The sequence below is a fragment of the Candidozyma duobushaemuli genome (assembly GCF_002926085.2).
Source record: "Candidozyma duobushaemuli strain B09383 chromosome Unknown B_B09383, whole genome shotgun sequence".
Taxonomy (NCBI): Eukaryota; Fungi; Ascomycota; class Pichiomycetes; order Serinales; family Metschnikowiaceae; genus Candidozyma; species Candidozyma duobushaemuli.
The window spans coordinates 2,927,506-2,952,578 of record NW_020289895.1 but is presented as its reverse complement, the minus strand read 5'-3'; the positions used below and the strand labels follow the sequence as shown (position 1 = coordinate 2,952,578).

At 46.3% G+C, this 25,073-nt stretch overlaps 10 protein-coding genes across 10 annotated transcripts; 3 read left to right on the top strand and 7 right to left on the bottom strand. All coding sequences in view use genetic code 12, as the record gives it.

Annotated features, from left to right (window-relative positions):
• Nucleotides 1-384: 384 nt before the first annotated feature.
• Nucleotides 385-1,032, top strand: CXQ87_002740 (kinetochore-associated Ndc80 complex subunit; the record flags this gene model as incomplete). The annotated part of the gene is made up of 1 exon (XM_025481235.1): nt 385-1,032. One exon carries the CDS (start codon nt 385-387, stop codon nt 1,030-1,032), a length of 648 nt encoding a protein of 215 aa, XP_025335535.1.
• A 29-nt stretch (nt 1,033-1,061) lies between these two features.
• Nucleotides 1,062-1,402, bottom strand: CXQ87_002739 (mitochondrial 54S ribosomal protein mL60; the record flags this gene model as incomplete). The annotated part of the gene is made up of 2 exons (XM_025481234.1): nt 1,062-1,070; nt 1,112-1,402. The coding sequence occupies 2 exons, from the start codon at nt 1,400-1,402 to the stop codon at nt 1,062-1,064; spliced, it is 300 nt and encodes a 99-aa protein (XP_025335534.1).
• Nucleotides 1,403-2,102: 700 nt separating this feature from the next.
• CXQ87_002738 (uncharacterized protein) lies at nt 2,103-2,467 on the bottom strand (the record flags this gene model as incomplete). The annotated part of the gene is made up of 2 exons (XM_025481233.1): nt 2,103-2,303; nt 2,336-2,467. 2 exons carry the CDS (start codon nt 2,465-2,467, stop codon nt 2,103-2,105), a joined length of 333 nt encoding a protein of 110 aa, XP_025335533.1.
• Nucleotides 2,468-5,363: 2,896 nt separating this feature from the next.
• CXQ87_002737 (uncharacterized protein) lies at nt 5,364-5,924 on the bottom strand (the record flags this gene model as incomplete). The annotated part of the gene is made up of 1 exon (XM_025481232.1): nt 5,364-5,924. The coding sequence occupies one exon, from the start codon at nt 5,922-5,924 to the stop codon at nt 5,364-5,366; it is 561 nt and encodes a 186-aa protein (XP_025335532.1).
• Nucleotides 5,925-8,895: 2,971 nt separating this feature from the next.
• On the top strand, nt 8,896-12,354 carry MSB2 (Msb2p; the record flags this gene model as incomplete). Its single annotated transcript, XM_025481231.1, has 1 exon — nt 8,896-12,354. The coding sequence occupies one exon, from the start codon at nt 8,896-8,898 to the stop codon at nt 12,352-12,354; it is 3,459 nt and encodes a 1,152-aa protein (XP_025335531.1).
• A 190-nt stretch (nt 12,355-12,544) lies between these two features.
• On the bottom strand, nt 12,545-14,173 carry CXQ87_002735 (uncharacterized protein; the record flags this gene model as incomplete). Its single annotated transcript, XM_025481230.1, has 1 exon — nt 12,545-14,173. The coding sequence occupies one exon, from the start codon at nt 14,171-14,173 to the stop codon at nt 12,545-12,547; it is 1,629 nt and encodes a 542-aa protein (XP_025335530.1).
• A 278-nt stretch (nt 14,174-14,451) lies between these two features.
• On the top strand, nt 14,452-16,337 carry PRP39 (Prp39p; the record flags this gene model as incomplete). Its single annotated transcript, XM_025481229.1, has 2 exons — nt 14,452-16,288; nt 16,309-16,337. The coding sequence occupies 2 exons, from the start codon at nt 14,452-14,454 to the stop codon at nt 16,335-16,337; spliced, it is 1,866 nt and encodes a 621-aa protein (XP_025335529.1).
• A 274-nt stretch (nt 16,338-16,611) lies between these two features.
• Nucleotides 16,612-18,519, bottom strand: RAD7 (UV-damaged DNA-binding protein; the record flags this gene model as incomplete). The annotated part of the gene is made up of 1 exon (XM_025481228.1): nt 16,612-18,519. The coding sequence occupies one exon, from the start codon at nt 18,517-18,519 to the stop codon at nt 16,612-16,614; it is 1,908 nt and encodes a 635-aa protein (XP_025335528.1).
• A 386-nt stretch (nt 18,520-18,905) lies between these two features.
• On the bottom strand, nt 18,906-19,703 carry THG1 (tRNA guanylyltransferase; the record flags this gene model as incomplete). Its single annotated transcript, XM_025481227.1, has 1 exon — nt 18,906-19,703. One exon carries the CDS (start codon nt 19,701-19,703, stop codon nt 18,906-18,908), a length of 798 nt encoding a protein of 265 aa, XP_025335527.1.
• Nucleotides 19,704-19,944: 241 nt separating this feature from the next.
• Nucleotides 19,945-24,474, bottom strand: CDR1 (ATP-binding cassette multidrug transporter; the record flags this gene model as incomplete). Its single annotated transcript, XM_025481226.1, has 1 exon — nt 19,945-24,474. The coding sequence occupies one exon, from the start codon at nt 24,472-24,474 to the stop codon at nt 19,945-19,947; it is 4,530 nt and encodes a 1,509-aa protein (XP_025335526.1).
• Nucleotides 24,475-25,073: the final 599 nt, after the last annotated feature.

Sequence of the window (25,073 nt, the reverse complement as noted above, 5' to 3'; positions counted from 1 at the left end):
AAAACGGTACTTATGTACAGGACCAACAGATCAACGAAAGAGAGGTTCAAAACACAACACCTTCACAGGATGATTTTGAGAGTCACTAGACTAGTCTTTGACATGTGAAACATGTCAGTCAATGGTGACATAGGTTCTTACGATATTTACATTTATGGTCTGCAATTTGACATCCAAATTGATAACTCCAAAAGCTATTGGGTTCGTGTAGTATAAATTTAGATGACATTAAGAGGACACCGAACTAAGCTCTTAATTTTTATTTGCCGTATAAATCTATTAACTAGATAATCTATTTACAGTGCTTCAAGGTATTGATATATGAGAGTGCGAAATCAAAACAAACTCAATCATCACCAACCAGACTACGTCAACACCACAATAATGCTAGGAAACCAGCCACAAGAGCTCGTATATTCTACGATAGAGAATTTTGAAACCGAGCCAGACATAACAAGTCTAGCGAGGATATCAGAGACAATGAACAAGACTGAGGAGAAAAGAAGAGCCAAACTCACCCGCCTACAAAGCGGGATCACAAAGCTCGAGGAGCAATTGGCAGAGGTGAAAGGTAAGCTAGAAAGTCTAAACCAACCAAGTGAAGCATTGAAGGAACAAATTGGCAATCTCGGGAAAAACCCACTCGACCCAAGTGAAAGCACCTTCCAATTAATTAACTCCAAATCAGGGGAGCTCGACTCGATGAAGGTAGCCCTAGCAAAGCAACTCACGGACGTTGAGTCACAAATCAATCAAATACACATGGCAAAGATGAATCTTACGAAACAAAAGGAGGAGCTACTACAGCAGAAAGAGCAGGCTCTTGCGGTGTCCGTTGCAGAGAATCACAATTCGTCGAGCATGAAAATAAGTTTATTTAGAAGCCTCGGTGTTCATGTTGGAACAGCAGAGAAAAGCGACAAGATTGTGATTTTCGACGAGAAGAAGAACCAGACATCTGTGCTAGATGTGGATGAAAAGTACTCGGACTACTTTATCTCCAACTATATTTGGGAACGGCTTGGAACGTAATGTATAATGCTATGTACAATGGGAATGAATCAGAAATTCTTGGGTTATCTCTGAAAGACTTCTTGGTCCATTTGGGCACGAAGTGCACCGACTTTCTGTAGCCACGAACCTTCTTGTCAAACGTCGTATACTTGTCTTTCGTCAGCAACTCGTATTCTTTGGGGAAGTCAAACTTCAAGGCATCGATCTTCTTGAAACCGGTGGATACCTCGTTCTCAGGTTTGAGTGATTGGTAGAGCACCTCGATGTTGTGATCCACGAGCTGCATGCGTCTCCTGAGTCTCTGTTTTTGAGGTTGTGACATTCTGGGTGCTTTTTTCCATAAGTAGCCACCGTAGGCCACAAGTGTGGATCTGAAGGCACCTAGCATGGTTATTTAGTAGGATTAGGTATCAGTGAATTTTTCTGTAGCGCGGTCGTGCAGAGGCAGAAACTTGATGGTGTATCACAATGACCAATAAATCTGAACTCCAACAAATAATGGGCTGGAAGTTGTTTAAAGGAAAAAGGAATACGTTTTCATTCGGGACGACCTAAGCTCGGCTCCTTTCTTTTACTTAGGGCTTCCGCGAAGAGCAAACATAGGTTGATACTGAGTGGCTGCGAAAAACGTACCACCCAAAGAGATACAATGAATTCGAGATACAATTTACAAAATCCCTTCAAAACATCATGCAACAATTAAAAAGACTTTCACTGTATTGCGTTATGGATGCTATTGTCGGAGTTCATAGTCCGGCGGAGTTAGACGCCCTGTATAGCTTGGCACCCAACACCAGGTTCATCTCATAACCCCACAAAAACTTCTACGTGATCTTGACACTTCAACAACGATGCCCTTGCAAGCAATCTCATGCAGTTATTCACGACCATCTATTTACCTATATACGAGTACGATTAATTTGTCAGTCCTGTGCTCGGTTTCCCGAGACCTCTATTACCTATACCATGACCCAAATATGCTATATAATGTTTTGTTTTGTTTTTCATAAATTTTTCGTTTCCAGTTTTTGAAGTTTGTCATTTTTTTCTTCTTTTTCTTTGTTTCGTAAGTTTTCATGATGATGCCATTACAACACGCCAAGCCACAATCTGTAGTTGTGCGACGTGGACGCCAAGGGCCCCAACAGAGGCGCCTGGCTGACCGAATAATTTAGCGAAAAGTCCCGCACGTCCGACTCCTTCATCTCCAGCGCCAAAAGCAATGGCAGGTTGTTGAGCTCTTGCGTGGTGAACAGACTAGCTGACTCCAGCGCCGAATCGGACAGAGGCTGATAAAGCGAAGGTGTGAGCAAGGGGAGACAATGTCCGCCAGCTTCAAGGAGGACTCCTGGGGATGCTCATCACGTTCACGACATGAGTCAGAGCAGTAGACCGAGTGTGGAGAGCACAACTGGTCACAGGCAATGCAATAATTGTTGAAAGCGTCAGACATGATAAAATGCAGATATGAAATATGGAGGGGAGCTCGAGCCTCGCTAAGAATGCCTGGTTCAGATGAGCTTTGTGAAAAGAAAGGGGGTGTTGTGGGGTCTCTTCAATGAAGAAGAAGTATCTTTGATTTGAGGTGAAAATTGTGGCAGCACCGGTGGTTTATATATGGGCAGCAAAAATAATACGGCGGGGTCTGTTCTAGATGGGAAAATTGCGCCTACTGTGACACACTGCGCACGTTCGAGGGGTCGCCGAGGGTGCATGGGGCTGCGTAGGGTGCAGCTCCGAGGGTGTTACCGAGGGCAAGAAACCCCGGGCCCCAGACGGCCCCAATTTAGTCAAAGCCAGCATGTCGTGGACCAAATGACCAGAAAATCGAAGATCCCCCCATTCGAGCCCGTTAGCCCGGCACCCCAAGCGGGGCATTTACTTTGGCACCCCATTCCCCAGCACTTCTCCGCATGACGGCTTCTCGCGTGGAACGTGAGTTCCGGTTTATTGTGGGCCCAGGTGCCCCCGGTTTAGGGCTGCTCGGAGTGAGTCAGGCCCGAAACTGTGGCCGACTTTCGGGGGGCCAACTACGCCGCGGCACGTGCCCCAGCCACGGGTGCTTAGCAGACCCATCAGCTGTTTATACTATTTGGTCTGGAAGAATCTGTATTTATTATCTAATTATTTGGCAAAATTGCCAATTCTCAAACGTGATACCAGCTGACTTCCAGGTGGCCTGTTGCTGAAACCGCGCAATCTCCGTGGGCCCGGCCCAACATTATTTGCAGCCAGTTGCTTTATTCCACAATTTCTTAGCACTCGTTTAAAGCATGATTTTTTTTTTATGTTTCACATCGATGGAACTCCGTTTGCGTCTGTAAGCGACTCCGCTGGTTGCGCTAATTCCTCCTCGACACTGTCTCAGTTTAGCCGCTAGCCTTAACATGCGGTGCAGCCCACGAGGTTGCTACCACGAGGATAGACGAGAAATGGAAGGCACTGTTTGTAGCCGAGATACTTAGGGACGAGATCCACAAACTATTGCAAGCAATCGATAAAGATGGAAATTGTATGCCTCGGTTTCAAAGTATCACCAGGGGCTTACATGTCAGATTAAATAATAATGTTTCATGTCCTGCTTGATCAGACCCTGAAGCTTGCTGCCAAGGCGGGAGCCAGCTACTTAGTCATCCAAACTACATCCACAACCATCCAGAACTCCAACTTCAACCACCATACTTAACAGCCCTTGCCTTGTGCACCCAACAGTAAGGCTTGGCCAGGACCACAAGGGTGGAGCCCACAAGGGCCCCTCGGAACTTGACGAGGCGGGTACTGCACAGAAGCGATGCGGGCGGCCGTCTTGCCAGGCAATTACCCACCCCCGGAAGTCGCCACCACTTTGCCACCCCCGGATATCGTCGATTTTTCGAGAAAATTTTCAGCTCCATCTCCTCCTAGCCTCGACTGCAGACAGCTCACTCCACTCCACACTTTCCCGCTCCCGCTTTCGGCAATCACATTCAACTAAGCCCTACCTCAAGGCCCCTGTACTCTATGATGAAAGATTAACCTTCTGGGCTTTTCAGGGAGGTTATTCCCTTTGCAGGCATCCCCATTTACTTGGCTGGCAATCATTGTGTTTTGTGATTTTCATCGGGTCACAGCTTTGTTTCTCACTACCGCCACGCTTAAGGTTGCGATGCATTTCGATGTTTGTGTTTCGAAAGCAGTGGATCTTTTTTTTTTTTCTCTTGCAGAACGCGTGCCGATCTACGAGATAACCTCCCTGACCTCCGTACACCTCGTCAAACTACTCCAACCCACCAGGCCCTACCAACGCCAGAAGCTGAAGGTATTTTCATTTCTGAATTCCATTTTATGCTCTTTGTACTACTCTTTTTTTTTCACTAGCGATTCAAACGGTGTTTCAAAGAGTGTTTCAAGTTTCATGTCTCCTGTACTTAAATGTTTCAGCAGGCCGAGGTTACCTGCTGCTAGGCAAAGCCACAAGAAACACCACTAGAGGTGGCTAGATTGCCGAGCTCTCATCAATTGGAAGCATTTTTTTTATCGATCATTTCATTAAGAGGACGCCATATTGGCATTGTCCCTACGGATCTGTCGTCACCACACACGCATGAAGTAGCAGCACAGCAGGCGGCACAGCAGGTTATTTACGTCATTAGCGACACATCCTTGCTGGCCACGACAAATCATTGCACAAAATAACTCCCGCTTTGCCGGAGATGTTGGAGGAGCTAGTGTGGAGAAGTTTCAGCGGGTTCGACTCCCATCTCGGAAGCGAGATTTTCAGCGATCGACGAGAGAAGCTTTTCATGAGAAGATCGGAGGGTGAAGGATTTTCACAAGCTCACAGACAGGAGTCAACAGAGACATGGGGCAGTGTCATCAAGTACACATACGTAAGCTTAGCAGCAAGCTATTACGGTGAAGTTAATATTAGCTTGATCAATTGATCGACCTTCTGCCTGGTGTTGACAAACATGACCAGTCTTCACCTTCAGACGGAGTTAAGCTTTGAAGCATCACAGGAGTGTTGAATTGAGTTTGCACCCCTCTGTTGTCTACAACAGTAAGTGGCGATGTTGAACCAATGACCAAAATGATCATGCCGCAAAAAAAGCTTCCCGTCATTCCCAGTGGTATCTACACTGGTTTCCAGGCAACGGACATAATTGTATCCCCAATTGCTACCGATGGATGCTTAAATCAGGCTACGCCCAGAATGCTAGACCAATTGAAGATCAAGAGCACCGAGGTCGGTTCGCGTGACCGTTGTGTTCGTTAACGCCATCTACTGGCTACAAACCCTACCTCGTTGAGCACCAACAACAACAGTCGTCCTGCGTTGTTCTACTCCTAACCCCTTTTATTCCCTGTTTCTAAACACCCTTGTAGTCGTACCTGAGCCCGTCGAGTTCCTTGACGTTGCCTTTAATCTCAGTGTGCCACTTTCTCATTAAAAGAACCATCACCAAGTTTCCCATAGGAACAATACAATACATGCTCTTAAGGCCCGACTGCCAAGCCGCCGCCCCGAGCTGAAGTAATAGGATGAGGTTGAGGATATTCATTCCGTGATAGGACAAAGCTAGCCGGACTGGCTGAGCAAGTCCTTGAGCCCATGCTTTTGAACGAAGCTTTCGCAGAACATGCTCTCCCAATACGTTCACATCGTATAGAAGATTAAGCAACGAGAGTATGCTGCTTAGTGTTATCAACAAAGTCAAGGAAAGCTTTTCTTTTTTCAGGTTTGCTGTTCTTGTGAGCCATACTAGGATGGGGAGCTCAACTACCACCGATAGTGCTAGGACCTTAGTATATATGGCGAGGTTCTCGTCATTTCGTTGCCTTAATTGCGTTATCAAAAGCTCTTGGTCCTCTGTGTCTATAGGTTCATTCTGATCTAGAATGGCTCGGTCTACCTTTCTCAACCTTGACATGAACTAGTAGTATGGAGTTGATAAGTCGCGGTGCACGGATGGGATCAAATGTTAATGGTGGTGGAATGAGAGGATATAAAAACTCACCTAAGTCACTTTTTCTTCTTTGGTTTTATTATTTCTTTGGTAAATTATCCGATTGAGCTTGTCAATCATAGGCTAGCCCCTGAGATTGTGCCATCATGCTAATGAAAAAAGGCTAGTCCACTGAAGATTGGATCAGCTCATTCAACAGTGTTCATTCACTCGTAATTTTTTTTTTGTAGGAGAGTAAAAGATTCAATTTATTCAAAAAGTGAAGTATTTTGAACTACAGATCAACGAATCTCGAAGATTGAAAATTACTTGTCGAATGTGGTTTTGAGCGGCGATGGTTCATCCCAATCCCCATTCCAGTTCCTGCCCTACCATCTATTGAGAATCACAGATGGGACCAGAAAAGGAAACAAAGAGAAAAAAAAAAAAAAAAAAAAATCAAACGTTTGCAATCATTTTGCACAAGCACTTCTCATTGGCTCCACAAAAGCACACAAATAATAACCAATGGCTGTATCCACAGGGCCAAAAGCAGAAACAGGGGGTGTCCAATGGAGTAGTCTTGTATCTTGAGCCTTCCATATCTCTGATTTGATGGATCAATAGGGCCCGAATTGTCTCCTAATCGCCGAGGAGCCGAAAGTTCGGAAACGGAACCTACAAGGTTTGTAATAACCAATTCGGTATGCTTGGCTCCTTTGAGATTATGCTCCCTAAAGGGTGCCCAACAAATCAGAAAAGGGTTACGATGGTGAAATTTTGGAATTTGCGCTTTTTTACCGGTTCAACTTAGGGCGGGACCATACCTACTGAGAACGTTGATCGACGAGAAGGTATTGTCGAGATATGAAGGAGCCACAATGGGAGTTGATTTGCCAAAACACATTCTGTTTCGGTCTGAGGCAGTAATTAAAGACGAGAAGGGTAAAAGGAGCCCCATTTATGCGTGCCAGCTGTGTGTAATTTAGGTTGTCAAGGAACTACGGCGGCATCTTTGTTTAAGAAAAGATCCCCATGCAATGAAAAACGGGAATTTCCATGAATTCCTGCTATTGGCCGAAGATGGCGGGGGGAATGTCTGACAAAGAGCGTTTAGTTCATGCGTGAGGAAAGCAGGGAAAGAATGGCCGGGTGAATGGGCTCTATGTAAGAATTTTCCACTCCACGTCCTTGGATCTTGAAATACCCTTAATCGAGACAGCTCGGCCTACTCCCGATCGACTAGACAAAATAAGTGGGATCCACGATTAGACGATTGACAATGCCTTCGATCGACCTACCGTATAACCCCGTTATCGCAAGATCTACAGATTGACCTCGTCAATGACATTCTCTAATTCTCCTTAATTAGCCTTTGCAGAACGATCGGATACCCGCCGACGTCAAACAGACAATTAGGCCCATTTGGACAATAAATGCTCGGCAGGAACACTTTGGTGGAATGTAAGCCATACTGGTCAGAGGGCAGTATGCCTGCTCGCTATTTCAGCCTCGCCGAAAAAAAAAAAAAAAAAAATGCTAGTCGAGTACAAGTCTATTATAGCCGATACGAATTAGGCGGAACCAGCACAGCAAGAATCTAGAACGGTTTAGCCTTTACCACCTTCAAAGCCCTAGACTAAGTTTATGCACAAGGAAAGGACAAGTTGGGATTTGGGCCAGATCGGGTGTGGTGCTGGAGATACAATAATTTTATTTCAATGAGGGTGAAAAATCAGACCAGGCATTGTCCCTCTTCCGCGGTGGTCCGCCCAGGGCTTTTATTGCAGGCATTCTCCAATCAGCCGAGAGCTAGATCGAGGCTTTGAATGGTTGCCTGGGTGGTGAAATAAAATAGAAAAGTAGAAGCCCACTTTTCGAGAAAGGTACCAAGGCTCGATAGGAAGCTCATCCCAGTGTAGAGTGTGCTCTGCGGCGCATACAAAAAGGAAGAGCGGTTGACGAATTGGGCGCTGTGCGTGTGCGATCTAGACGATGAAAACGGCACTCAGTGTAAAAGTGATCCCCCCTTACAAAGGCACAAGCTTGGATAACAAAGTTTATTGTAAATTTCCCAAGGGTTGTTGGCAAGGACCTCCCCCATTGATTATTCAGAAAATTCCACCGTGGAGGTAAGCCTTTCTTTGGTATGCGCCACCACCCTCTCTATCTTGAATCGCTGCGGGCGCCTGCAGGCACCAAACGTGCCTTCCCCAGTTGGGAAGCCAGATCCAGACCCTCTGCGGGTGCCTAAACCAGCCATATAAACAGCAACCTATTTTGTGAACGGAACTCACCGTTCTGGATCGCCTCGGCCACCGTCGCGCCTTCTCGACACCTGTTTGCTTACCATTCTGCCTTGAGACGGTGAGTATACGGTACTGCACAGATGGGCCCTTTTTCTCAAGAAACGCGTTTTCCGAGCAGCTAGACTCCTGCATGCACACGATTTGCCGGCCCGCGCATAGTGAAGCACTCGTAGACCCACAGGCATTCTCAGGTGCGAGCCGCACTATGTGCAGGTATGCACGGCTATGCGCAGGCTGGACTCTGCCTTTTCCCTTCTTTCTCCATGCTCGAAAATGAGGGAAAACAGACCGAAAAAAAAGGCCCTTACTTCCACATCCGTGCCGCCTCCTCTCACTCTTTTAAAGCTCGTGTTCCCCCAAAATAGAACGGGCGAACCTACCAATTACGAGGATCAACAAAAGAGGCACAAAAGCTCCACAACCCTTCTTTTTTAATCGTTTGAATAAAAAAAAAAGGAACACTGAGAGGGTGTGCCCTTCGTTACTCACATTGATTTGATCACACAACAAGAGAAACTCACCAAGGCTATTTCTAGCACACATTCGTTCAGGCCGACGAGGTCTTGATATTTACTTCTCCGACAAGTCTAGCTTGTCCGTTATTTTTTTCAATACCCCATTCCTAACCCCAGTCCTTCTTTAATACGATGAGATCCGCCTTCATCATTCCCGTTTTCCTCGCCTTGGCTGTCGCTGAAGACAGAAACAACAACGGCAGAAACGACAGAAACGGCAACAATAACAACTATTTCAACAGCTACTGGAATTCCATCGTCAATGGTGCCCAGCCTGGGAATAACAGAGACGTGGTTCCTGGCCAGAGCTCTTCACTGAGTTCAGCTTCTTCAAGCTCCAGTTCCGCCTCCTCTGCCTCAAATCCATTAATGGCTTGGACTTCCAACTTCCCCAGTGCGTCCTCCAGCGAGCCCCTTCCGCAGCCTACCAGCTCGAACACTCCGCCCGAGGCATCGCCGTCCCCTACTTCCTCGTCGACTTCCAGCTCTGCTCCTCCAACCTCATCCACTCCTTTAACTTCAGAGACCCCCGTCGAGACATCCACTCCTACCACTTCCCCGAGCTCAAGCACCCCTAGCTCATCCTCGTCATCCACACTCAGCACCGTGCCGCCCAGTCAGATCCAGTTGACCACTGAATCATCACAGTCTTCTGAACTGCCGCAGACTTCAAGTGAGCCAAGCACTCTGTCGCCAGAAACCCTGTCACCGGAGACTTCTTCCCAGCCCACTACTGAGTCTGAGCCTTCCACGGAACCAACTACATCCCTGACTCCATCTCCGCTGAGTGCCGAGGAACCAACTCCGCTGACGCAGCAGGAATCTGTCGAGACCACCCCGCTGAGTGCTGAGGAACCATCTTCGTTGACGAAGCAGGAATCTGTCGAGACCACCCCGCTGAGTGCTGAGGAACCAACTTCGCTGACGCAGCAGGAATCTGTCGAGACCACCCCGCTGACCACGAGCTCATCCCTGAGCTCTTCGCTGGATCCCGAGACTTCCACTGTCTCGCCAACAGAAGAGAACCCACTGGCTTTCACTGAGACCACGAGCTCATCACTGAGCTCTTCGCTGGCTCCTGAGACTTCCACAGTCTCACCAACGGAGGAGAACCCACTGGCTTTCACTGAGACCACGACCTCGCTGTCCTCTGAATCCTCTCTGATCGCCACGACTTCCTCTTCTACACCAGGAACCTCGACACCTTCCTCGACGCTGTTGGAATCAACATTCTCCTCGGAGGCTCCCAATGTTTCGGCTGTTCCAACTAGCGACACCCAGTCTCTGACGGAGGTATCGACTTCTTCTACTCCATCCTCCTCGGAGACCACCAGCAGCTCAACTTTCTATGGTGCTGTCCCATCAAGTGAGAGTAGTAGCTCGCAACCGGAGACTACTTCTTCCACAAACGAGTTTAGTGAAGTCTCGGAGACACTGACCTCAGTGACACCAGTGAGTCTGACTGTCCCTGAGACTCCTACCAGTCTGACGTTCCCAGAGTTCACCGAGAGCCTGACTTATCCAGAGACTCCCGAGAGTCTGACTTATCCAGGGACTCCCAAGAGTCTGACTTATCCAGAGACTCCCGAGAGTCTGACTTATCCAGAGACTCCCGAGAGCCTGACTTACCCAGAGACTCCCGAGAGCCTGACTTACCTAGAGACTCCCGAGAGCCTGACTTACCCAGAGACTCCCGAGAGCTCCACATTCCCTGAGACAAGCTTTGAGGATTCGACCACTTACAATGCGTTTACCTCTCTGCCAGCGGCCACAGAGACATCCTCTCCAGAGAGTGCATACCCTCTGGCTTCTGAGACGTACGAGGAGTCCACCGGTGTTCCATCTGAAACCACAGAGTCCACGTCTAGCTACGGGGCTTTCACTACAACATCGTCTTCTAGTGAACCTCCAACTGAGACCCACGAGCCTATGCCCAGTTCGTTCGACTCTTCCTCGGAGCAGTTTGCTTCGCTGAGTATCGCCGAGCTGCCAACTTCATCAGAAGACACCAGCACATTGTTGGCTATTACACCTTCTGGTAGCAGTGAGACTCTGTACAGCGAGCCTACCGAGACATCCTCGCCACCTACGGAAGTGACGTCAGAGCTGGAGACTCTCACTCCACCAGAGTCAAGTTGGTCTGAACCAGTCTCAAGCGAGTACCCCACCACACTGGACACTTTTGATGCCGACACAACAACGTCATCATATGTGCCATCAGAGGAGACAAGCAGCAGTGTGCTGACACCAGCTGCTGTCATTACCAGCTCTAGTTCCGAATGGACCCCCGAGTCATTGGAAACCGAGGTATCAACCTCTGAAGAGGTATCACTGTCAGTGAACGAGACATCAGGTACCCCATTGCTTTTGACAACTTCTTCATTGACATCCTCTCCAACTCTTGACACTGAGATCACACTGGAGGCCGCTGAGTCGCTGCCAGCATGGAGCCTGGTTACCACTGAAGAGTCCTCTACAATTCCTGTGGTCTCTAGTCCAACAACGGAGTCTGAGGTGCCGCTGGAGGTAGAGTCTTTCCAGCCTACCACGACATTGGTTTCCGCTTCTCAAATCACCACCAGTGAATCTTCTGTGGTCGAAACTTCCGCAGCAGAAACCTCACCCGTCGAACAGACCTTTGTGTCTCTGCCAACGGAAGCTTCTGAAGCGAGCGTGGTAACTCCAGAACCATCGTCACCTGTCGAGACTTCTCCAGCTGAGACGCAGCCTGCTCCAACCGAAGAAGCTTCGCTGTCGACGAAGAACTGGTTGCCTACTGAAATTGTGGCCGAGTCAACGGCTTCCTCAACGGAGGGCGAGACTATCTCGGCCGCAACCACTGCTGCAACCAAGACTTCAGGCTTGCCAAGAGCTATCACACCAGCTGAAACAGCATCTCCTGGTAAGGAGTACTCGATGATCTACATTGGATTCAAGGAGAGCTTGAACTATCCATTTGTGGTTGAGAATTCCGTCTCATCCGCTCAAATCTTCGAGTACCTTCCTAAAGTGTTGCAATTTCCATTTGGTGACGCCAAGGACTACAAAGACACCCTTGTGAGTAGCTTGGTGCCATACCATGCCGACGGCATCGATTACGCTATCACAGTGGCCGAGGTTTACTTCCCAACCAATGCTGTCGATGCCTTGTCTCAACTTGTGTTGGATGACAACTCGAAGTTGTACAGGAACCCACATGACACCGAGGCTAAGTTAGCATCCTTGATCGATAAGAGAATCCCCATTGTTGGCCTTAACACTGACGATGGATCATCACTGGGCAACAATGATCAGAACAACGGATCATACGACTCTTCCAATAACCCTGTGAAGAAGAAGGGCACTATCGCTGGTGTGGCCACTGGTGCAGCCGTGGGTTCTATCATCTACATGTCTTTGATGATTCTCTTGTTCAAGAGGTACAAAAAGAAGAAGGCTCTTCAACTTCCTCCAACAGACAATGAGAGTTCATTGGATTGGAGTTCTCAGGAGGACTCGCACGCCGTATCCAACTCAAACGGAACTGGTCTGACGAGACCACCCATCTCCGAACCAGTGAATGCATTCAACTCCCTCGGTTGGTCAAACTAGTGAGGACTCAACCGGTCCAGCATTTCGTTGCTTGCTGATTTGTTTCTGAGAAACTTAGACAGTGTTCATTCGTTACTATATTGAAACCCATTTCACTTTCGTCTCACATCAGTGACTGTGTTAGATACATACACTTGTACGAATCTTATGTTAGATATAACCTTTGAATATACCATTCATATGCAATCTATTAACTGAGAAACTTGTAGATTTCTTCGACAACCACGACCGAATCCTCATCGAGAGTCTCTTGCAATTCAGATATCAAATTCTCCTTCTCACTTAAATTGTTCTCGCAGAGGAAGTCATATATGAAATCAATCAAAAGGTCCTCCTTCACACCCAAATATTCCAAAATGAGATCTCCGATTCTGTTTTTAAGTGCGTCAAGTTTGGTCTGCGGTAACTCCAGGATAGAAATATCAGACACAACAGATTCGCTTGCCTTTGGCGCTTCAGTTGCAACTATCACAGGAGCAGATTCCTTCACCTCAATCTGCTCATTCTCTAGATCCATCTTATCGTTCTGCTCTTCCTGAGATCTCTCGAAGTTTCTGACTTTCAAGTATTCAGCATGATCGTTGAAGTACAATTGTAATTTCGAGGATAGGATAGGATTGATCTGTGGAACATCGAGGTCGGAAAATGCTTTGAAGTCCTCCAAATATGAGAACTTGTTGTCCACCAAATTATTTTCATAAGTTTGGGCAGCCTTGAGTTGCTGGAGTAGAGAAAAGACCTCGACCGTCTCCAAATGCTGTACCTTTTGAAGTTTTCTTTGGTAGGCCTCATTGCGCTTCTTAGCCATTTCTTCCTCGACTAACTTGATATACTCATCCTCGGGTACGCTATCTTGCTCCTCTTCCTCTTCTTTCATCGCAGTATCCTGTGCTGTACTCGCCGATTCTCCAGGAACAACGTTGGACTCTTTGATGTCTTCGAAGAGGTTTGTAATTCTTGCCTTGGCCTTCTGTCTTTCTTGTTCTAGCTCCTTCTTTCTAGCATCCTTCTCCAAAGTCAACACTCTGGAACGAAATTTGATAATTTCTCTCACTATTTTATCTTTCATGTCTGTGGGTATGTCGACCAAGTCAGCGTTGTCCACCTTGTATTGACTGTAATGTTGCATGATGTTATCTAGATCCTCTGTTCCGGTCTTTCCAGTTAGTTTTCCGTAATTGTTCTTATTAGCGATGATATTTGAAATACTGGAGGCAACTTCTCGAAGCTTTTCTTCTTCAGTATCATTACTTGCGGGTTCAACATCTGAGACCACCTCAGGTTGGAAGACATCAGTGAACTTCTCTAGCAGCCCACAAAACAACTTAGCCAATGGGATGCTGGAAAAACGAATAAATATGTTGTTTTCTCCAATGTCTGCATCGGTCAACTCTGTCCACAAAAACAGGCCCTTCTTGGGCAGCAAAGACACAATGGAGTTCAATACTTTTTCCATAGCATTCTTTCGTAGAGCTGGACATTTTAAAAGAGCCACAGTTGCTTTCTGTTCTTGCTTGTTATGCGGTAGAAGACGATCAAGCCCCACAAAGAGCCTCAGTGGATTTTCCAGCTCATCACCCACATTGGACACCGCAGTTGCATCATCAACAGATGTTGACAAGCCATATTTACTTGTCAAAGATTTGTTGAGCCTTTGATGCTTGAGTAGCTCGTCAACATCTACATCACCTATAACGGGAATGCTGAACATCGGCTCAATGTGATTGTACTCCGGCCTTTTGTAGCCCTTAAGCTTCGAGATGATATCATCGTTCTGATAAACATTGACAGGATATGGATCCACTATTCGGATTTTCATGTGAACTGTAGCGAAACTTATAGAAGATGGATGGAGTCGAGTAGTTGATGATGCACCATATGCACGCGAGATCGTACTTGGTGTATAGGCTGGGTCCAAATCTTTTCTTTAAAACGGATCCAATTCCTATTGATTACTGTGATTGAATTTTTCCCACAGTTGTAGATAATTAAATAATCTTTGCTGTCTATTTGCTCAACCCGACAACTTCGTTATGGTTGCAAACTGTACTGGTGCGAAGAGACATTCAGATTTCAACTACATCCAATTATCAACAAATGGCTGAACTCCCTGAAATTCCTGAGATCCCTGCGGACTTAGGAAATGACTTCCCCAGCAACTTGATTCTCGATAAACCGCCAGACGCCTCAACTCCCAGACAGCAGAAGTCCAGAGACAGCTCTAATAACAATTCCAACATACCCAAGAACCCAAACAGTATAGAACAGTGGAACGAACTCATACGAAGATCAGAGGACAAGTATGACAATTCAGGAGGTCAAGAAGATCAAAGAAAGAAGTATGCATCATCAACTTCAAATGTCTACAGGCAGCTTCTATCTAGATTTCCCTTCCTCACCGAGCTGTGGAAACAATTTCTGATATTCACATATAAGGCGAATGGTCTCAAGGAGTCTTTGGCAGTTCTTGAGCTTGCAACAAAGAAACACCCACAGAGTATCAGCATATGGGTGGAATACCTCACTGCCCTAATTAGTGCTGGTGATGAGTTCTTCCCTGCAAACAGAATTGACCAAGAGTTCTCCAGGGCAAAGACCCAGATCGGCTATAATTTTCATTCAGACCCGTTTTGGGACCTTTACATTTCTCATGTCTCGAAAAAGGATGACCCAAAGGACCTAGTATCCTTGTATCTTTACCTTATACACATTCCGTTGTACCAATACGCCAAATATTACAACCAATTTGTCGAGATGAACAAAACCTTCGATGTGAATGAAATTGTCGAAGATGAAAAGCATTTGAATAAGCTTCTACAGGCGTTTGACAAAACTAACGTTTCTGAGTTGTCAGCTCTTGAAAAAGGCCAATTAATCGACGAATACGCCAATTCAATATTTGTGGAAACACAAAGACAGGTCAATGAAAAATGGCCGTATGAATCGTCGTTGGGCTTCCAAGATTTTCAGTTATCTACTCCACCAGATGTCGAGCCATGGCTACGTTACTTGACCCATGAACTAGACATCCTCAAGACTTTGTCAGATGAGAGTCAGAAGGTGCATCATCTCAGATTCATCTCGAATCTCTTCGAACGCACAATTGTTCCGAATTGTTTCAATAGTCAGGTTTGGTTGAAATACTGTGATTTTACAGAGACCCACCTTCCCTTCGATGAAGCTAAGGGCGTGTATGATAGAGCTGTCTTCAATTTTGTTCCTCTCAATGAGCCGGAAGTCAGAATAAAATATGAGGGATTTCTCATGAAGCATGAGATGTTCGACGTGTGTAACGAATACTTGTTAGATCTACTTCGCTTGTTTTCGGGATCAACAGGTTACAACATCTACTCCAAAGCTCCCTACATGCAAACCTTGCAACAGCTTGTGTCATTATGGAACAAGCATGTTGCTTCTGATAAGTTAACCGGCGTACTTGAGAATATCATCTCAGGATTTTTTGATCGGGTGGATCGTTATAAAAAAGAACCCACTGGAGAGCAAAATGGTAAAGATGAAAAGCAATACGAACTCAAACAAGCATTTATCACCCTACTATCCAAGTTATTGAATCAGGATGGTATATCTGTTATCACTGTTGCATACCTTAAATTGTTAGAGGCCGCTGGCGAGGTTGTACAAATCAGACAATTCTTCAACAAGTATTTCAAGGAGCAGGCATTTTCGTGGTCCGTACAGTTTTGGAAGTTTTTCGTCGACTTTGAAGGATACAACCAGGTCAATTTGGTTAACTTGAGGAGTATCATCAACATCATCAAAGAGAAAACTGCGCTACCACAAAGAGCAGTCGAGGGATTTCTCGAGATTTACCACGAGATCGTGCTTAAAAATCTCAAAAGTGCTATTCTCTTGAAGGGTCCCAACGGCGAAGATCTCCATGACACACTCATTAATCTTGGTTTGGAGAAATCCCGTAGCCTTTCCACAAACAAGAGTGCAGCGAAGCGAATGGCGGCAAATAATGCACACATGAAGGACTTGGAGGATCTGAAGAAATCAAGAAACTCATCCTCTCACTACTCGCCCTCCCTGGTTGATCGTGAGAAAGAATTCCGGAAGTACGTCAAAAGTCATGTATTTCACCCTGGCATCTTTCGAGAGCTACCGGAGCAATCCCCACCTGCAACTGAAGCGAAGTTTGTCTCATTACTTGATGATAATGTGCATGTCCCTGAATTCCCTACTTTTAAAAATCTAGATAAAGCTAGTGGGCACGTGCATTACCCGGAGGAATGATCAAGCCAAGTCGCCTTGACGACCAATAAGCAAAAGATCAGGCCTAACCTTCGCCCTTACTGTACACTTGTTGTCGCCAAAGACTTCGAGAATCGTGAGTCGTGAACAAGAATCACTAAACTTACTAGCAACTTCATCATCAAAACACCTGACGAATCCAATATCAAGCCTCGTCAATAAAGGAAACTCAATCTGATTGTAGTAATTCTGGATCTCATCCTCATTTTCGACATTATCATTGACACCATCTTCAATAGCCTGTTTCAATAGTCTTTTTGTCTTGGACTCATCGTTCGTCATTATCTGTATCAAGAAGTCCTTTGTCAAATTATCGAGCGAATTGAGCGAAACGTCCACCAATGTCAGCGACGAATGATTGAAGAGGGAGTAGATAGCTTTGTCTCCAAGCCCTCTGCATTTCGTCAAGTCAGCGGTTACCAAGCCGCCACTATTAATCACAGCAAACTCATTAAAACCTTCCACAAACCCATCATCTGTGAGCTGGTTGACATGCCGCATGGAAATGTGCTCCAATCTTGGACAGAACTTCGATACACCCTCCTTGAAAAACTCGTCTGTAAGCGCACTGCAACCATCCACATTAAGGTACGTGAGAGATTCTCCCGTGATTGCTAATATGTGAATCATAAGCTCATCAGTGATGATTTCAGGGCGGTGAGGATATGATATTTCGAGTTCGGTCAATTGTGAAGATCCAATGTAATGCGGTATAAGCTCATAAATTTCTGTACTGTCAAGCCCATCAAGTCTCAGAAGTTTAAGCGAAGTAAGATGAGCACCTCTTTTCTCCATGAGCGTGAGAAATGCGTCACTGCCGAAACGATGGGTGTTTCTAACTTCGAACTGGGTGATTTGACATTCTGCTTCCTCGAAGAAGTCCTGCCACATGGAGTTACTTATCAAGAAAGGACCATCCAAGCTCAACTTCGATAATTTCTGAAGCTTGTCCTTGAAGTACACTAAATTGTCGTTGTGGAATTGACCGCACATAAATAGTGTGAGTGACTCCAATTGGGAGCAAAAAGCCGCAATTTGGTTAAATGAATGGGACCCTACATTTGAGCAATCCCAGAATTCCAACTCTTTTAAGCTTGGGTTCAAAAAAAGAGACACAGTGGAGTCGTCCAACGAACGATTTTTCGACAAGATTCTCAGGATCTTGTTCATATTGGCTTGTCCAATATCCCCCAAGGCCTCGACATCATTGATATTCTGGGTGATCACTTTGATACAGACATCCTGTAACTTGGGGATTGTTACTGTCTTCCTATCAAGAAGGGCAGATGCGAGAACCTTTCTTCTTTTCCTGGCATTGAGTTCGTTTCTTCTCGCGTTCTTTTCACGCTTTTTAAGCTCCTCATTACAGTCTTCACATAAGTAACCTTTCAAATCTTCAACATAACGCGAGTAGACCGACAAAGTGAATGGGTTGCCGCATTCTGCGCACATATCCTCCTCACCATATTTCTTGTGATCGTCCTCGAGATTGCCATTGATATCAAAATCGTCGTCCGCGTCAGAGTAGTCGTCATCATCGTCATCATCAGAGCTACCACTATCGCCATGAGGATCACCATGTGCGCTGCCATTTCTCATTCTTCTGCTTGCACGTCTCTTTTGTCTTCCAGCCACTAGTATCTGCATTTCCTCCTCATCTGGCGAGGAACTCCTTCTGGCGCTCCTCTGAGGAGTAGCAGAAGTTCTGCGACTAGATGCAACGGGGGAGGATGTAGGTGATGCGGTGTGTTCATTTGTTCCTGACTCGCTTTCTTGACGCTGGCGATTTTGACGTTCTCTGAAGGCGTCAGTAATACCTTCATTTCTGAGGAACTCTGTAAGAGCCGAGTTAGGCCCGCGTACGCCGGATGACCTGGGCTTGCGAGGCATCCGTGAGAACTAGAGCGATATGATTTGGGAGAAGATTTTTCACTCTAGATCGTGTGTTGCTTCGATGGCGATGTCCTGCTGCACTGATAAAGTACGTGCATATGGTGCACGGATGTGACATAAAGACCCGTATTTCAGCAAATTGGCAAAAGTTGCTTTGACGTCATAAGATGGAATCAGGTTCAAAATTATCCGTTTAATGATAGTCGTATCAAAATTAGTGGACCGCATTGAAAGGTATTGTTCATATCATGTGTCGGAATACCGAGCTCTGGTGCAGCCACCATGACACGCACAAAGTGGAGCAGATCTGACTCATCAAGCTTCATGTTATAGAGAGTGTAAGGTTTGCGTATTTCAAAAATCGAATTGGGTAATAAAACAGATCATTCCAAAAGCCACGGCCTTTCCTCCCAAAATGTGTCCTTGATAATGTCGACATGAAGTGTCTTGACTTGGGCCTTCTTGCGAGCTTTGGATACTCTCTGTTTCTGCCTCTCCGAAAGATCAGTCGTTGATTGCAGTTCCTGGTATTCCCTCACTATTACTGTACCCTTCTTGAAGATTTCGGGTTCATTGTTGTAGTTGATCCCACACTTGGAGAAAAGTATCTCATTCTTATCGCTGGAAACAGTGCCCAGGAGGGAGTTTTCGGCCTCCTGTCCCGTCATACCACATTTCTCGATTAAGCTCCAGAATGAGGTGTTATATAGGTTATTGATATGGCAGTCCACCTGTCGCCAGGAGAAGTAATCTCGTACTGTTTGTGCATTGGGATACACAACAGCCCGAGCATCGAAAGTCGGGAGCCTTTCCATGACAATAGGCTTGTCAGCAAACTCTAAATTCCATTCCATCACATAGTAAACCAGCATAAACAGAGCAAATGTGGAGACCAACTTCATCTCTCTTCGCTCAAACAAGTCACAGGTTCGCCTTAGTAGGAACAGATATTCGTCCGAGTCACCGTAGGCCATTTGAATATCGGGAAATTGCTTCACAATGGCCAAAGCAGCACGGTTCATCACATTGAGTGCCCGAAGATCATTAGGCTTGTCAAATTCGTAATAGGAGCTGAATTTATGAAAACCTTTTCCATCGACACGAATCACAATGTGCGTCTGCGGTAGAAGAAAGTTTTCCCTTTCGAATTGCTTGACATATTCGAATCTGGAGTTAGCCATAGTTAGAGTTATGTAAGGAATAATAAGCGGTTGATAGCGATGGAGGTCACGTGCAGAAGCCCCCATAGTATAGATTGTCTAGCATGGAGGTAAACTTTCTGGAAGAGGTATGATTTGAATTTGGCGACTTTCTTGTTTGAACCCAGTAATTGACTCCTAATACCCTAAGATCGCTACATTTGCTTGCTCACGTATGCATTATGTATGGTATAAAATCTAGTGTATAATTTAGGTTAGCTCATCAGTGCTTCTTGGACTTGGAAGACTTTGGAACCCTCGCAAGCCAGTAGAAGAAGATAGTAGCAAGCATGTTGATGGCAATGAAAGCAATGAAAATACCAAAGTTTCTCCATCTCTCAGAGTAACGCGCCTCAACGGACTCCAAGAAGGTATTAGTCGAGGACATGAGGCAGAAACGGCACTGATCAGTAGCACTCTCGTCAACCAAATAGCCACCGGCGGCTTCAATGTATGGCTGCATGTACTCACCACAGGTTTGTCCCTGTGGAGGCTCGAACACACTGTATTCTCTCTCGGCACAAGTGATTTTGTTGTTAGCGAGACCAGAAGTCAACATACCCTGAACCAAGTATGTGAATGGGTTACATCTGTACATGAAAATCCAGAATCCAGGCAAAGCGTCTGGGCCGGCAAGAACACCACAGAAGTTCAAACACATAATGAACATCAAGTTAGCCAAGTTAGCAGCATTGTCAGCGATCTCCTGGAAGGAAATCACAAACTGACCCAATGTGATAGCATAAACATAGAAGGAAGACATCAACAACCACATAAGAGCACCACGCTCATTCACAGTGTCAGTTGTCTCAGCGTTGGCGTACATACCAGTTGGGTAGTACCAACAGAAGAAAGCGACAGTGCCAAGAACAGCCTGGAAAGGAACCTCTGCAGTGATCTGAGAGGCAATGAAAGCAAACCAACTGAAGGTTCTCGATGGCTGTTCTCTAACCTCGTAAATTTCTCTCTGCATAACATAGTATGGCATCATCTGTTGAATCAAGGTCTGCAATGGAATAAAGGACATGAAAATCGAAAACATCTGGTTCTGCAAGCCCTGCTGAGAGTTGTTGTTCTTGAAGAAAGAAAAACCATTGAACAAAGACGAGGTGATGACCAAGAAGAACTTGGAGTAAATGTAGCCAGAGGTTCTCCAGTATTGCTGGAAGGTTCTCAAAGTGACAATGAAGTACTGGTAAACAACTGGAGCAGCATACTTCTTCCTAGATTCTGGGTCTTCATCTTGAGGCAACTTGCTCAATTCACTCTCCATGTAGGCCAATTCCTTCTGGACCTCCTGATAATGTTGGGAGTTTCTCCAGACTTCAAAATAGTCCTGAGCTGCCTTGGAACCGGGAGCGGCACCGACAACCTCCAACATCCATTCAGCAGGGTTAGCATCCTTTGGACAAGGATGAGCTCCGTGGCTTTCAAAGTAATCAATCAATCCCTGACAGTTCTCGCCCAAGTCACCGAAGTAAACAGTCTTACCACCCTTTTGCAAGAACAACAAACGGTCAAACTCCTGAAGCAAAATGGCCGAAGGCTGGTGAATGGTACACAAAATAGCCTGGCCATGATCAGCCAACTTCCTCATCAACTTACAGATAGACCAGGCAGTTTGGGAGTCCAAACCAGAAGTAGGTTCATCCAAGAAAAGCAACAACTTAGGCTTTGCAACCAACTCGACACCAATGGTCAATCTCTTACGCTGCTCGACGTTCAAACCTTCACCGGCAACACCGACCAAAGCATCAGAATAGTTGGTCATTTCCAACAAGTCAATAACGTAGTCAACATAAGCATCCTTGTCCTTTTTCGAGACGTGCGATGGCTGTCTCAAGTAAGCAGAAAATGTCAAAGCCTCACGCACAGTAGAAGTAGCCAAGTGAATATCTTGCTGTTGCACGTAACCAATGGATCTTTGGAAAGAAGAGTCCAAGCCGTGACCATTCACCATTCTAGTACCGTCAGTGATTGTACCGGTGGTGACACGCTCGGACAAACAGTTCAACAAAGTGGTCTTACCAGCACCAGATGCACCCATCAAAGCGGTGATCTGACCAGGCTTGACCCAACCATCAACATGGTTCAAAATAACACGTTGTTCAGACTTGATCTTGACCTGGTAAGTCAAATCCTTCCAGTGGAAAATTTGCTTCTGGCTTGGGACCTTATCGTCGTAAGCAGAAGAATTACCAGAGCCATCCTTCTCCATTGCATCAGAGTAAGAAATCTTCTCATTTGGCAAGTTGTTCTCGATATCATTAGAAACAGCCTTCTGCTGCTCCTTTTGTTTTTTGACCTTCTTCAAGGAGCCCTTCAAGAAAAGAATAATCTCACCCTTCTGCATAGCTCCCTTGTTGAATTCAGTCAAGGCAATGTAAACAAACAAGAAAACGACAATGTAGGCAATAACGATTCCCATATTTCTCCACTTGTGGCTGTTGAGGTACTCGAAAGAAACTGCCAAGTACTCGGTACCACTGACAGTGGCTCTACCAGCTTCAGCTCCTTGAGTAGCGCAGACACGGTTGACAAATGGAAGACTGTCATAATCACCACCTGTTGGGACAAACTGAGAGCACTCGAACTCACGATCGTAGAATTCGTTCACCATCAAAGACTCGAAGACGTAGGACACAGGATTAATGTATTGAATCCATCTGCACCAGCCCAACATCGAAGGAATTGGGATAACGAAACCAGTGAAGATAACCATAGCCAACAAAATGGAGGTAGCAGGAGTCATGGCACCAGCAAGGGAAGTCGAAACGGCACCCAAGGATCTGAACATGTGCGACATACACAAGGTACAGAGACTACAGAACAACCAGTAAAAGAAGAATCTGCCAGGGTCACGTCTGAAATGAACCATAAAGTAGAAGGAAAAGTTGAAAAAGATGGACATGAAAGCTTTGACTGGGAGTTCTGAGATGATAGATGCAAGGGCGTCAGCAGAAGGTCTGTACATGGCGTACTTCTTGTGCTTTTCGACAATGGGACGGGCTTCAAACAAGGACATAATCTCCAACAAGGAGGCAAAGGCATTAAACAAGACAGCGAAGAACATAGCAGCTCCACGGTAATAGAAAGAGCTGGTCGTCGGCTGTAAGTTGTAAAAGACAGACGATAGAATCAAACCCATCACACCCTGACCAAAGATCGAAAATATGACAATCGACGGATCTCCCTTCATACGGAGAAAGTTTCGGCCGACAATGTACCTCGTTTGCATGAAGAAGGAAACAGTGTATGGGGAGCTTGGGGAAATGTGCTTGGATTGTTTGGCAACGTGTGCCTCGCGGTAGGTCTCCTTCTGGGAGCCATCAGCAGTGTCAGCGAGATACTGATCGATCTTGCCCACGAGAGCACTGTATTGTGGAGAGCTGCGCCAGTAGTCGGAGAACTCCTTGGCGGTACGAGGAACCTTGTTTTCGAAACCTGGTCTGACGATACGCTCCTCTGGGTTGGTCAAGGAGGTCAAGTAGTCAGCAGTGGTTTGACGCTGAGGACAGTCGTAACCCATGTCCAAGAAGAACTGCTTAGCCTCGCTGGCCTTACCGAAGAAGATCTGGTAACCCTCGTACAAGACGACAACGTTGTCGAACAAGTCATATGCGTCCTGGGAACACTGGTAAATAGCAATCAATGGAGTAGCGTCCAAGATGGCAGCAGAGGTCTTCAAGGCACGAATAAACTCCAAAGCGGTAGCAGCATCCAAACCTCTGGTGGCGTTATCCCAACACTGGATGTTGGCACCGGACAAGGAAACTTCGGCAATAGAAACACGCTTACGCTCACCACCAGACACACCACGAACGAAATCGTTACCGACAGCCGTGTTTCTGGTGTGGGACAAACCGTAGGTGGCCATCATGACCGAAGCCATATGTCTGGCGTGGTCCTCTCTGGAAACCTCACCTCTATTTTGTGGGGTTCTCAATCTTGCAGCGAACTCTAAAGTGTGGCCCACACTTAAGTGAGGGAAATGCACATCAGTCTCAGCCGAGTAAATCACGTCACCACGGTGGTGTTTTTCGATTTCAGCTGGGGAGATGCCGTCGTAAGAGATTCTCAGCTCCTGACCGATTCCAAAACCGTAAGTATTAGCGGCGATGGTTTTTAGCAAAGTGGAACAACCAGAACCGGGACGGCCCAAAACGACCGTGACTTCACCGGGGCGGTAGTAACCGTCCATGGACTTCAAGATATCGAAACAACGGCTCTCGTCCATTTTGCGCGAGTTGTGCCAGAAATCGGTGGCCATCTTCCACAAACCATTGGTCACGGTGGGCTGGTAGTCAGAGTCTGCTGCCACACCGTACGCACGCAAGTCACGGTAGGCCATACCCAACTTCAGGGGTTTGTAGTATTCAGGGTCGCTGTCGAACAATTTACGCATGTTCTTGACCCAGAACTTAGCGTTAAAGTTCTCGCTGTCTGGGTTCAACTGCTCGTTGATCTGTTCGGGGTCAAAGGGCTCAACACCGGGCACCTCGGACATGTGGGAAAGGAATTTCAACAAATCGGCAGAAGAGCCTTTTCTGGCAAGCTCGCCGCTGCCCTGGGAGATGTTTGTAAGGGTTCTGGCCAACTCTCTAATCTCGCCTTCCTCGTTTTCGCCAAAGCCAGTGTACTCATTGACGGAGTCCGCCTCATCGTCGAGGTCGGACCTGACGGGAGGGGGCGCCACCGATGGGTCTGCTGGCGGAGCGTCATGGAATTGCTGTTTTTCGTCGGGAGCAGACATGACGATGCCGAAAAAAGCAGGGGACTCTGGGCGTTAAATACTGAAAAGAAAATAGAGCAAATGCCGCAGCCCAAGCAGAAAAATTGGTGCAGGCGCAGCGCATGAGATAGGAAGCACGGGCATAGGACGGGTGGCGGAACATGGATGTTCCGAACAATAACAAGAGCCGCCGCGAGTTATACGATGATGAAGGGTGGCATAGGGGAAACAAAGTCTACGGAATTTGGAAATTCCACTTAATTAATGGGAAGCACGATGGAGCCGTTTGTGGTTCGATCTGGGTTTCCTCAGATGGCGAATTTCACTCACCGTTTGTTCACGGCGCTAGTGTTCTGGCTTGAGCGAGGCTGTTGCGGTCAAAGTGAAAGTCACACAATTCGTCGCACAGTACTACCCTATGGCTCACAGTTACTCATCGCGCAAAAAACGGTTCCCGGGTGCCAATGTTCGAAGCACCCGGGCCCCGCTTATTAATACTGGGAGTTGTTTTTTTTTTTTTTTTTTTTTTTTTATTATTTTTATTTTTTTTTTTGCTTGATGCGCTCTAAACATCGGTGCATTCAGGATTCTTGCGAATCCTGGTTTCCACTTGCTAGCAT